General features: G+C 42.0%; 1 protein-coding gene across 7 annotated transcripts in view; it reads right to left on the bottom strand.

The window, feature by feature from the left end:
• Positions 1 to 12,179, bottom strand: part of FRY (FRY microtubule binding protein) — a 237,615-nt gene that overhangs the window by 154,280 nt on the left and 71,156 nt on the right. For 2 of the 7 annotated variants that reach the window (XM_048934592.1, XM_048934590.1), the window contains exon 1: positions 7,204 to 7,452. The exons of the other annotated variants lie outside the window; for them this stretch is intronic. In XM_048934592.1, coding sequence (XP_048790549.1) covers positions 7,204 to 7,273 — 70 coding nt within the window. In that variant the 5' untranslated portion in view covers positions 7,274 to 7,452. Of the gene's footprint in view, positions 1 to 7,203; positions 7,453 to 12,179 lie in introns of those variants that run through there. 7 annotated transcript variants of the gene reach the window in all.

Here is a 12,179-nt window from a genome sequence, read left to right on the forward strand (position 1 = left end):
TATGATTCCCAGCACCCTTGAAGAACACTCTTGACTGCTCGTTTCCCACCGGATTTCACTTCCAGGGGACATCAAGAGGTTAAAATTCCCTGTGTGAACCAGTACCTGCAATTCACTGGCTTTCTCAAGTTGTCTCAGAAAGACTTTGCTTATTTCCTCACCCTGATCAGGTGGCCTGTAACAGATTCCTGTCATCACATCACCCTAAAAGTCACAGTATTGCCGGATCACAGAACAGTTTGGGTTGGAAAGGACCTTAAAGACTTACTGTTCCAAATCCCTGACATAGGCAGGGACACATCCCACTATACAAAGTTGCCCAGGGCCACCATCTAGCCTAGCCTTAAATAGCTCCAGAAATGGGGTAAAGGCCTCTCTTCTGATTCTGACCCACAAACTCAGACAGTCATCCACCATTCCACAGAAGAACTCTGTAGTTATGAGAAGCTTCTTCACCAGGATAGCAGCCTTTGCTCCTCATCTTCCCTCCAATTCTTCCCTGAAGAACCAGCACCTACTATCACAGAGCTCCAGCCTATTAATCCCATGCTTGTTACTGCAGTGATATTCAGTCTTGTAAGCTCTAGTTCCTCCTGATTGTTTTCCAGACTGCACATATTTGTATACTTACACTTGAGGTGGCTGTCCCTTCATTCTGTTTTATAGCTCCTGAAGGTCTCCATTGTTTCCACTACTCTGCATCCTTTGCTCCCCACTACCAAACTGTAGCTCCTTTCACCGTCATTCCTAGTTTCAGGCTGTCAGCAGGCTGACAAGACTGTTGGCAGATGTCTTGCCCTGCTTTGTTGTACTACTGAGCATCTTTCCGTTTAAACTATTTAAAATATAAATAGTATAAGAACTTAAAATAACTGGCTGAAAAAGCTGCTGCAAAGTTTGAACACAATATTTAGTATTCCTTTCAGCTGAAACACTAGCCAAAGGATTCAGAGGAAAGTATACCTAAGGAGAAAGGATTTTCCTTCTACGGACAATTGATTCAAATCTAGTTTAGATAACTGCAGTGAATGAAAAATCACCTACTAACAAATAATTCAGCTATCTACCTCTGTCAAATTATTCTGCAGACCAAATCTGTCACGGAAACAACAACAGCAACAAGAACTCCACTGCTGATGTGTTGAAGCAGAGGAGAGAAGGATGCAAAAGTTAGATTGGCCTGAAGAAGGAACTAGCTCTGAAATTCAGAAGCAGGCAGGAAGAGGGGAAGCTTAAGAAAGTAAATATGTTTTGCCAGCTCAACAAATGTAATAGCAGGAATCTGCCAAAATCACCTCCTGCTTCTAGCCCTGTATCCATGTCTGGCAACATTTTAGGCAGTTTATCTGTCAGGATGTTAACTCTATGGGGAGTTACAAAGGCAGAAAAGGGTGGGAACAAAGGGTACAGGGACAAGAGGCTAGGGTGAGCCTGATCCTTCCAGGCACAGATCCTGCAAATCCACATCTACTCGTGGTGGGCTCAGTCCCTACAGGAACTCAGTCTTTACAGCCATCTATTCCACTGTGTGATAGCACTTACTAATGGCTTACAATGATCAAGAATGAATATAATAAATAACACTGCACAAGCACAACCATTTGCAACTCTGGAGATGCAGAAATTTTTTCCTACTATTTGCAGTGGAAATACACAGGAGAACGTCTGATGTATTAATGAGTACATCAGAAGTGATAGATGTGCAAAGGAAACATTGAACAGCATTTCAGTTTATGCTGGTGCAAATATCTTTTACTACTTAACAACAGATATTTTCGTGTGCTTTACATGCCCAAGGTAACCTGTTCATTATCACTTTCTTTCATATACCACTGCTTTTTCTGTGAAAAAAACAAATAAATGTTGGTTTCTTCCATAATGCTTTTGAGTGGTAGCTGTGCTGGAGAAAAAACCAAACTCTTGGTATTGTGATAAACCAAGACTACTTCAACATCACATATCACAGATTCATCACTCAAAGTAGATACCAACATTATAACAATTCTTTCTTTTACAACAAATGAAAAGATTTGAACTTAATGGCATACCTACCAGTACTCAGTTTATCTAGTTTATAGTCAGTCTCCAGACTACATTTTGAGAAAAGGACTGAAGCTTAGCCGCAAGAATTTATGCACTAAGGCAGTACTCAAACTATTTATAGATGCTTATGACAATAACTCAAACTTCTTAAAGACAAGCAATCTAATTCTGTAAATAAACTGAATTTTGCAATAGGGCGTTTCTGATTCTTGCATCCTTTTCTCCTCCTAATATGGTAGAAACAATTCTGGAAGGTCCTGAAGAGAACAACCACCATCAAAATAAACCAAAGTACTTTTTGTAAGAGTTCTCATGTCCCTAGAGGCACAAAACTTCCATGTTTCCTTATTTCTAGGAGGAGCAACGTCAAAATACAAATTCTAAAATGGGAAACACCCAGAACACAAACACCCCACTGCTTTAAAATCTTACAGCCCTATGGAGCAAAGGATCTGATCTGAAGATAACTACAGAGTTGCACTGGGAGACAACAGCGGCCACTCTTAGGCAAGTCATGTTTCTGCTGACAAGGGCAGACTACTGGAGCTGAAGAACACATTAATCACCCTAACTCAAGGCTTGATACAGACAGCGATCAAACGTCCACTATCCAAGCCAGAGGCCTGATCCAAAGCCTGAGCAGTCCAAACCTTCATCCTAGGGCTCTCTAATGGTGAAGGCCATAGATGCGGCCAGCCTTCTCCAGGCGTACTGGCATTGACACCTCAGCACTCAGCAAGAAAAGGTCCAAGCATGGTTCTATCCCAGGCTCAGTATTGCCATCAGAATCAGCCTGTTGCCCAACTCACTGCAGCCAAACATCCCACTTGGCTTGGGCTACTTCCCAAGCTGCAAGCCACCCAAAAGGCAACAGGTAATCCCATCCCTGTCGGATGAATTTTGTCTGTATAAAGGGTGAATTTTACTGCTGAGTGTATCACACTATTTTAATGAAAGATTAAGTGTCCTTCTTCCTGCTCTGACACAGTAGAAACATTGCTTCAGGAGCTCAACAGCATATGGCTGACTGTTTGACAGCCAACAAGCCCATGGGAAGCCCATTGGCCATCAAGAACTTTCTCTCACACCTTAGCCCTTCTGTCAAAACAACTTGTGTGGATGCTAGTGCCATGTTCAACTTGGGGCACTAGTCCAGCTGGCACAGGTCCTCCAGGAATACTCTGGGATGCTGATGTGTTTGAGCCCTGCAATCAATAGCTTATGCAGATGCCTATGTGGTCCCAGGATGAAGCTGTCCCTGATGCTACTGAGTGGCTTTTGACAGCCAATGTTACAGGGACCGGGCAGATGGGGGTACAGAGTGATGGAGTTACAGGAAAAGGACTGAGCAATGGGCTGTGTACAGCACCAAAATGTAGAGTATGATTGTAGGGGATTTCAGTTTGGATGTGTGGTTACTATGGAAGAAGATACGGAAGTATAGGCCTGAAGTCCTGGTACTGAAAAAGGCTTTAACCAGAATCTCAATTACATACAAGGGCACAGAAAAACAAACAAACAAACAAAAAAAAAACATTAAAAAGTGAATAATTACAAACCACTGAGAAACAAGTGTTGTCATCCTTCCATCCTACAAGAAGCAGAAAATAATACTACAATGCTCACTATGCAAAATGTGCCCCCTCATCTCATTATATGAGTCACCTTTAAACCTATCTCTAGTAACTAGGAGACAGTGCAGTGCAGCTTCTACCAGCCCCCACTGCAGCTGACCTGTGGGAGCACAAGCAAGCCATCCAGATCTTGAGTCTTGATTTCTTCCAAGAAGGAAGTATAAACATAACTGCAGATATATCTACAAACCATAAAAAGCAGAATTTACCACAGATTTCCCTACACTTTATTCTGATGTCACTTCAGCTTATTGTAGATTTATTCTCAAACTATTATTCTCGAGATGATTTCTTTTTGAAAGTATGAATTTGGTAAATGGATTTCCAAATGAAGTTGAGATTCAATCTCACCATCCAAATCATTCAAAAAGCAAAAAATTCTATGTGAGGAGCAGATTCAAATGTTCAACTTTCGGGTACATCTGCCGCCCTTTGAAAAAAACACAGATTTTACTTTAAAAACTATTGGATGATATTTCCATGACCTTTTTTCTGCCCCACTTTCAGTAAGTCCTGATCTGTTTTTGCAATCTTAGTGACCCCAGTGGGCCTGAGTGAGTACAGCTCACCTGGAGTAAGCACGGCAATTTTGGCAATATTTTCAAAAAGAGGTAATATAAATGATGAGGCATTTGATAAGCAACACAGAGCTGAGCAAAAGCCCTTACATTTTTAAGAAAATCTCAAGCCATAAATGGTACCACCTAAAAAAAAAAAAAAGCTGAACATTTTCCATCCAGAGAATCCTAATTCTGATCTCATCTCCAGTGCATTACAGGAACAGCTTTCAGACCTGCATGGCGTGCACTGTATCTTATTGACACGTACAGAGCAAAAGTCTGTTCTGAGAGCTACACACAGAACGTGAGGTCTCTGTTTGGTGGGATGATTCAAAGGCCAGACTATGACTCTGCTTTTTTGTTGCCTAGGGAGAGCAGGGCATGCTCACTGAGAGCACACTACGGACTGTACCATCCTGATGAGAAGAGTTAACAGTTACCTCAAATGACCTGACTCCAGTACACATCAATTAACCGGTGCCTTAGCTGGTTGCTGAACGGCATGATAAACAAAGAATCATCCTAGATGAACATCTCTACATAAGCTGTATGGCACTAACCAGAAATCCTGGCCAGAATTACAAGAATGCTACTTTTCAGAAGACCTGAGACAGGAAAATCAGAGCAACTGATTATCCATAGCATATCTCATGGTATGGAACAAGCAACAGGTGCAGCTGGCTATCTATTAGAAAATGTCACTGCTCTATGTGAAGTTAAAACACAAAGAAATGGAAACGACTGGTTTCAGCTAGATTATAAAGCACAGGAAGAATAAACACTATTTACAGCTACTGTTTCAAGGTACCAATTCACAAAAACATGTACGGATAGGACCTTTACTACTGTTAACATTTGAGCAAGACATATACTTAACCACCTGTACCATTTTTTTTCTTTTAAATACTATGTTAGACCTCTTCTGATTAGGCAAAGTGTCCCAGCATAATTTATAGCTTACTCCTGCTCCTGGGTGTGCAGACACAGCACCTATCCTCTGAATAACATGTCCCTGTGCATGCATGTGCAGGCTTTGCAGCCGTTCTCCAAGCAAGGGAAGTGTTTTCCTCTGCTCCACCCAGCACATAACAGAGCTGAAGAAAGCCCTAGGTCTTTTGAACTCCCTGACGGTTTCTTATCAAATTGTTTGTTTTTCAGCTAGAAAGGATATGTACAGATTTATAAACACAGCCTTCCAGTCTGAAAGAAATAAAGAATTGGCAACAAGTCAATCTGCATTAATTTATTCTATTTTCTCTTACTGTTTATTCAAATACAGTAGAAAGCATGTTTATCAGCTAAAAGTATGTCACAAACACCAATTATTCATAGAATACCTCCGTTTTTCTAAACCTATTTCACTTCAGGAGTTCTGGTTTCAGACTGGAAACATCTCTGATATTTTGGAATACTTTCAACATCGATGCAGAGGAAAAAAAAAAAGATTAAAATGTCATCCTTCCCTTCATAATGTAGTAATTTTTATATTATGAGCTGGTTTTACTCAAAGTTTCAGCAGTACATTACAAAAATAGTGCCAGAACTGATCAGAACTGAGTTGATGTCTGCATCATGCAAGTGATTTGTTTTTCTTCTGTCATAAACTGGGTCTAGCTTGTTATAATGTGCTGTCACAATACACACTGATGTTTTCATTTGTTAATTAACATTAGTCCAAAAAGGCAACTAAATCACAAAATTCCCCTCCAGCCCTTGTGATACTGACTTGAATGAATATGCACAAAATAGGGCATATAAGCAATGCTGCTTAGGTAATTGCATTATTCCCTAGTGGCTTCATACTTGAGGCAGAAAAACAGATTCAAACAAGCACTACAGTGTTACTGAGGTTACAAATGACCTGGAAAAATAGAGTTTCTATGGATATCACTTAATGAAGACAAGCCTAGCATGCCACTTATCCAACAGTTACTTCCATTTCTTTGCAGGTACCCAGATACATGCCTTGCATGAAGCAGGCTCTGCCATTCTGTTTATACCACAGCATTTTAATGCAGTAGTCTATAATGCAGAAGTTACTAAATTATAAATAATGATCAGAACCTTACTGCATACATAACTAGGTTGGATTTTTCCAGAGACATCCTCTTCTACCTTTGTAAAACAATTAATTACAGAGATCTAGTACTGTTAATGCAAGCTCACATGGAAAAGGAATATGCTGTTCATGTATTTTAAACAGTGGATTTCTGATACTTATCCCATGACCTTACATAATCGGAATACATTTGCAAGCACTAAATGTTATTCAGAAATCTTACTATATTTCTCAAATCAGAAGGGTGATTGATTTAGACAGCAACAGACATTAGGAACAGCAATACTGAAAAGACCAAGGAAGACCAAAATGGCATTTGTTTACATCCTGCAGAACCCAGCTTGGATGAGGTAAACAGACAGATTCTTTCTGGGTGGAAATATTGCATAAGATTCTGAAATTAAGCACAGAGGGTGGGAAGTGCAGCTATAAGTAGCTGATGTTTTGCTTTTCATCACATTAATCTAACGACTTTCAGACCTAAAGCATAACCATCAGATTTTTGTCCCCGGTGCACAATTAATAAATCCCAAGTTCTGAGCAATGCCACACCCTTGTGATTAAGCAGCATTTTCCAAAATATTTAGATAAAGGCTGAACAAATCAAATAAACACGTAGGCAGGAAATGCTGTGTGGAATGCACTCCTGCAGTGCACTGACAGAGACAGCCAGAAAGCAGCCTAACTTCAGAATTCAATCAAGCAAAATCGAGCATAATCTCATTACGGTCTTTGCAGTTAATGAAACCTACTGAAATCTGACACTGATTTTCAGAGCTGGTAAAAGCAAGATTAGATGGTTTACACAAGACAAACACACAGAAATGCTAAGATCTCATCCTTTAGGTTATCCTAGCTATTTAGCAAGCAATGCGTAATACGAAAAGATTACTCTTCCGCTACTCACTATTGCTCCAGGATTTCAGTAAATATTTGATACTGATTTCAAAGAAGCCTGAATCCTGCTGGCTAGCCATGTCTGCTGCATACAAAGAAGCTTCTCTAATTCTGAGCAGCTGAAGTGGCAGGTACTGTGTATGTAGCTGTGACTGTCACCAGTCAGTGATGTAAACGAGGGGTCACAGGAGGAAATGAAGTCTCCGCAGATCCACTTCTTCCGTTCATGGTAGGTAAGCTCATTAAAAAAAAAAAAAAAAAAGCAGCTCAACAACAACAACAAAAACACACCACGAGGTTCTGTCCTTTGCTCTTCCTTCGGGGCTGGTACTTAATTGATCTGCGGAGGTTTTTATTCCCCCACGCCCTGAATGTGGATTTTCACGTATCGCACTCCTCCAGCGGGCAGCTCCGCTCCGGCCGCCCACAGCAGCCCGGCGCCGATTCCATAAGCACAGCGAGAGCCTCCCGGGAAGGTGCGCTGCGCCGGGCTCAAGCTCTCTCCCGTCAGCGCGTCTGCGCCTCCGCCGGCAAGCGCGGCGCCAGCTCGGAGCTCCTCGGCACACGGCTGCGTGCAGCCGCGGGAACCGCACGCGGACGGACCGCTGCACGGTGGGCAAACGAGAAGCTCTAACGAACCTCCCCTGCGCGCTCTGCTCAGCTGCTCCCCTTCCGCCCGCCCGCCCGAGCGGCGCGCCGCGCCGTACAGCACCGCATCACGCTGCGGTAAAGCAGCGCTGCGCCCATCATCTCATGGCAGTGACGTCTCAGAAACGGGGCTCGCCGCCAGCCCGGTTGCACAAGAGAAACACTTTCAGGGCACCGAGACCGCTTCGGCTGGTTCTGCTTTTCTCTCTCAGCGACAGAGAAACGTGCTCTCATTTTTTCGTGATTTTTTTTTTTTCTTCCCCCTTAAACAAAAGACGAGAGACAGCGAGCTGCATTCCCAGTGACAAACAAGACCGACAGCTCCCTGCCTGCCGTTCGCCTCCAAAGGAGACACAGAACGCTCACAGAATCATAGAATGGCCAGGGTTGGAAGAAACCTCAAGATCACCAACCCCCACCCCTCCTGCAGATGCAGGGCCACCAACCTCCCCATCTAAAACCAGAGCAGGCTCCCCATCCAACCCGGCCTTGAACACCTCCAGGGACGGGGCATCCACAACCTCTCTGGGCAGCTGTTCCAGCACCTCACCACTCTCAAAGTTCTCCGTTTGGTGTCATTTTTATCCCGAACAATGTCATTTTCTTTTAAAGGAAAGAGAACAAAGTGATTGCATTGAGGAAAATGAGGAAGAGGTGATATTCACTGCTTGTTAACCACTGTGCATTGTCTACAAAGTGTTTAATTGCCAGCTACACGTTTCTCACTCTTAAGGCTTTATTTTGAATACTCGTAGCACATCACTATGCACGTCTTAATAAAGACAAATAAGAAGTGGCAGTTACCCAAATAGTTTTGTTTCTCATAATCTTGGTACCATCCCTCAAGATACTGTTTTCTGGGAATAACAGCGCTTCTCTCACTTCGTGGTACACATTTCCTGCAGCATCTCGTAATTACAGTCACTGAGCCAAATTGTAGTCTGTTCGCTGCTGATTCTTCAAAAAGCTTTGCCAGTGATTATATTTCCAGATTATTTTTAGTTTCAGTATGCAGAATATTCAATCTTTGGGTTGAAAGCTGAGGCACACAAGGGTCACCAAGTCCAAACTCCTGCGGTTCTCACTGAAAACACACTTGATGCCTTTTGTAAACACACTGCAGATGGAGATAAGGTTCTGTGCCCGCAGAGAAGGAAGGCTGTTGTGGAAACTCTCTTTATAAACCTTCTTTCAATTCCTAAACTGAGTTCACTCGAAGCCAGTTGACACCCTTTCTTGAAGATGTGTAATCAGAAATGTTTGGAGTACTCTGGGCAGCCTGGTCTGGTGGTTGGTGACCCTGCACACAGCAGTGGGGATGGAACTAGATGATCACTGTTGTCCTTTTTAACCCAGGCCATTCTATGATTCTATACTCAAGGGGGACCTCAGCAGCTACCAAAGAGATCTGAACAGTTTTCCCCCCATCCTGCTAAACATCACCCCCTTTATGTCACTCTGGGCCCACAGTTTCTTTCTCTTAGAGCCCTGTCTGTTCCCCCAACCCTGGCAATGCCTCACTGTATGCCACCACCTTTTAACCAGCAGACTCGAAGCTTTCACCATGAATATTAAACTTAATGGCAAATACAGCTGGTCCCAAGATCTAGGACTGATGACTTCCCACCATCCCACTGATTCAGTTTTCAGCAGACAGCACCAGTCAGGTTTGGAAGCCCTCATCCATTCTTGCAAATGCTGTATTAATACCCATGTTCGAGGATTTAGATAAGCACCTTTGTAGTGCTGCATCAAATGCTTATCTAAAAACCACTGATACATTAATTTTATCACATTCTTTTGCTGAAAATAAAGATATGAGCTTAATTTGCAAATATTGCTCTTTCCCAAATCCATACTGCATTTTATCCAATTTTCAGTTAGATCAACCACCTTAATTATAATCTCTCACCAGATTTTGATTCAAAGCCTTAAGTGTGGCTGTTGTCAAGCAGTCCTTCTGCTGGTACAGATCATTTTTTCCTGCACTTTCTCTCCTTTATGTCTCTTGACAGATTCAACAGAAAAACGTATTGACCAGTAACTTCACATGCTTGGCTTTCCATTCTTAGGAAAGCTGGTTTTTTTTGTATGTGAAATTAAAGACTTTGAGTTGTTTTTACCTAATAATTGATACACTTGTTAAGCCTCCGACTTTTGTTTCCCTAGTTAAGGTCTGGTTCTTATTGAACCTAAAGGCAAGGCATTTTTGCAGACTTTGTTAGCAGTCATATCTTATTTCACTCTTTCTCTCATCCTCACTGAATACCAGACCATTAAAAATTTGTGTTCTGGATTAAGAATTGTAAATGGCCAAGGACTCTCAACAATTTGCTTCCCATTCCTTCACACACCCCTACTCTGACCTTTTGATAGTGCTCACCTTAATTCTACACCCTCTAACCTCCAAGCCATAAATTTCTCACGTTTCCTTTCCAGGCAGCATGAGAAGTTCCAGGTTTTGTTGGTTGATTGGTTTTGGTGCTTTCAAATTCATTTCAGACATCTCCAAAGACAAGTACCTGATTTCTTCAGTGTCACTCAACAGCTCCTTTGATTTTTTTCATAGTTTGCCTTTCCAAATCATCTTGTAAGCAAGTCATCATTCCTAAATTATCTTGTAAGCACATGATTTAATTATGTTTCTGTCCTTCATCCTTCTTGGTCTTCATCAGTTAGTAAGCCTAATCAGTACAATCTCTCCTTGGATTTACAGCTGTTTGGGGTAGAAATACCTGAGCTGTCCCATCCAAGGATATCTGGCTTTGACTGCTGTAAGTAGAATCTGTGTCTGGGATGTAAGGGCATCACCCAATACCTATCTGCATTTGCCTGTGTAGGATAACTACATTCAGCCTTCTGTTTTGGAGTGGCAGCACGACTCCATAGCACCTTTTCACCAGCTTTCTTGGAATTGAGTTTGAGACATTCCACTTCATATATAAAAATCTTTTTTTACATCCTGTCACAGCATTAACATACAGCACAGAACCTCACTGCTTTCACTGTACAGAATTCTGAGTAACACTTTGTCCTGTGCATTTCCACTCAAAACACACCGCTGTACTAAAACAGTTAACTGGTCTATGGATTTCAAGAAGTATATTCTAAAAAAATGCCACCATTCTTAGACTGTGCATTTCTGCCTTGTCTGTAAGAGTTCATACGAAACACATCTTTTCACATAAGGCCTCCTGATCTCACAATTGTTGTAACCAGGGGTCCAGACTACATAACTTCTTTCGGTGCACCAAGCAGTGTTTACAACTCATCAGTCTGATGAGCTACACGAGGAGAAACTGCCCCCCAAGTGCCTCCCAGGTAAAACCATGGCTGGAAACCATTTTGGAAACACTTCAAACCAAGCAGAACACAGAGATGGCAGAAACAGCAGCGTTCTAGTGTGGTGCTCAGAACTTGTTCCAGGAAGACTGACAAGACTGTGAAGTTTTGAAGTTATACAGCTTCTGCTTTGATTCTTGCTGGCTTTATGATATTCTGAGTTTAATGATGTATTTCATATCTGAAAGATAGACTGGCATAAGAATTCAAAATCTGTCAGCATAATAAGCTCTCTGCTGATGGATATCACAGCTTTAGGTATTTACAACTACACTGAGCTGATTTACGGTATTGCTACATGGGAGTTTATGATAAGTTAATGACAATGTAACAGTTTTTGCACCTAAAAAACAAATCAAAGATCCAAAATGTAAGGCTCTTTGTAGGTCTGCCATGATGGAGCACCTGCTGGTTACCACGATACCAGAAGCCATGTTTCAATTATAAACATTTGCAGGTAACTCACACTCTGCACTTGTGACACGCTGTCACTTTCAGCTCTCTCATCTTCCTTCCAAGATAGAGGAAGCACATATCCAGGAGCTGCGGTTACCCGGATTATCTCCTTTCGTGGCTGAGCAAAGCGAGTGGACTTTCCATGCCCCAGCTTTGGAAAAAACAAGTTGGGAGAAGTCATTTTCCACCACAGTCAGGCATGTTCCTGTGACCAATGCACTGAATGAACAGTGATTTTTGTTGCAGCACATCTGAGAAATGATAGACTTCCACGACTTTCACTCAAACAATGAAAAATACCAACAGAAATACATTGTGCTAGAGGTACTCACAATCTCTTTCTGCAGGCATCCAATTTAGATGCCTCTGCTGGGAGGTGAGTGCCTTTGGCATGACTCAAGATTCCCAAAAGTTCCGGTACAGAGTGCAATTACTTTCCAAAACAGCCTATTTGTCTTCACTGTCTGCAGATGATACTTCAGGTAGCTACTTTGGTAAATTAGGCACTTTATTTAGATTTTCAATATTTGGTGGCATAGG

Source organism: Lagopus muta, chromosome 1, assembly GCF_023343835.1.
Source record: "Lagopus muta isolate bLagMut1 chromosome 1, bLagMut1 primary, whole genome shotgun sequence".
Classification (NCBI taxonomy): domain Eukaryota; kingdom Metazoa; phylum Chordata; class Aves; order Galliformes; family Phasianidae; genus Lagopus; species Lagopus muta.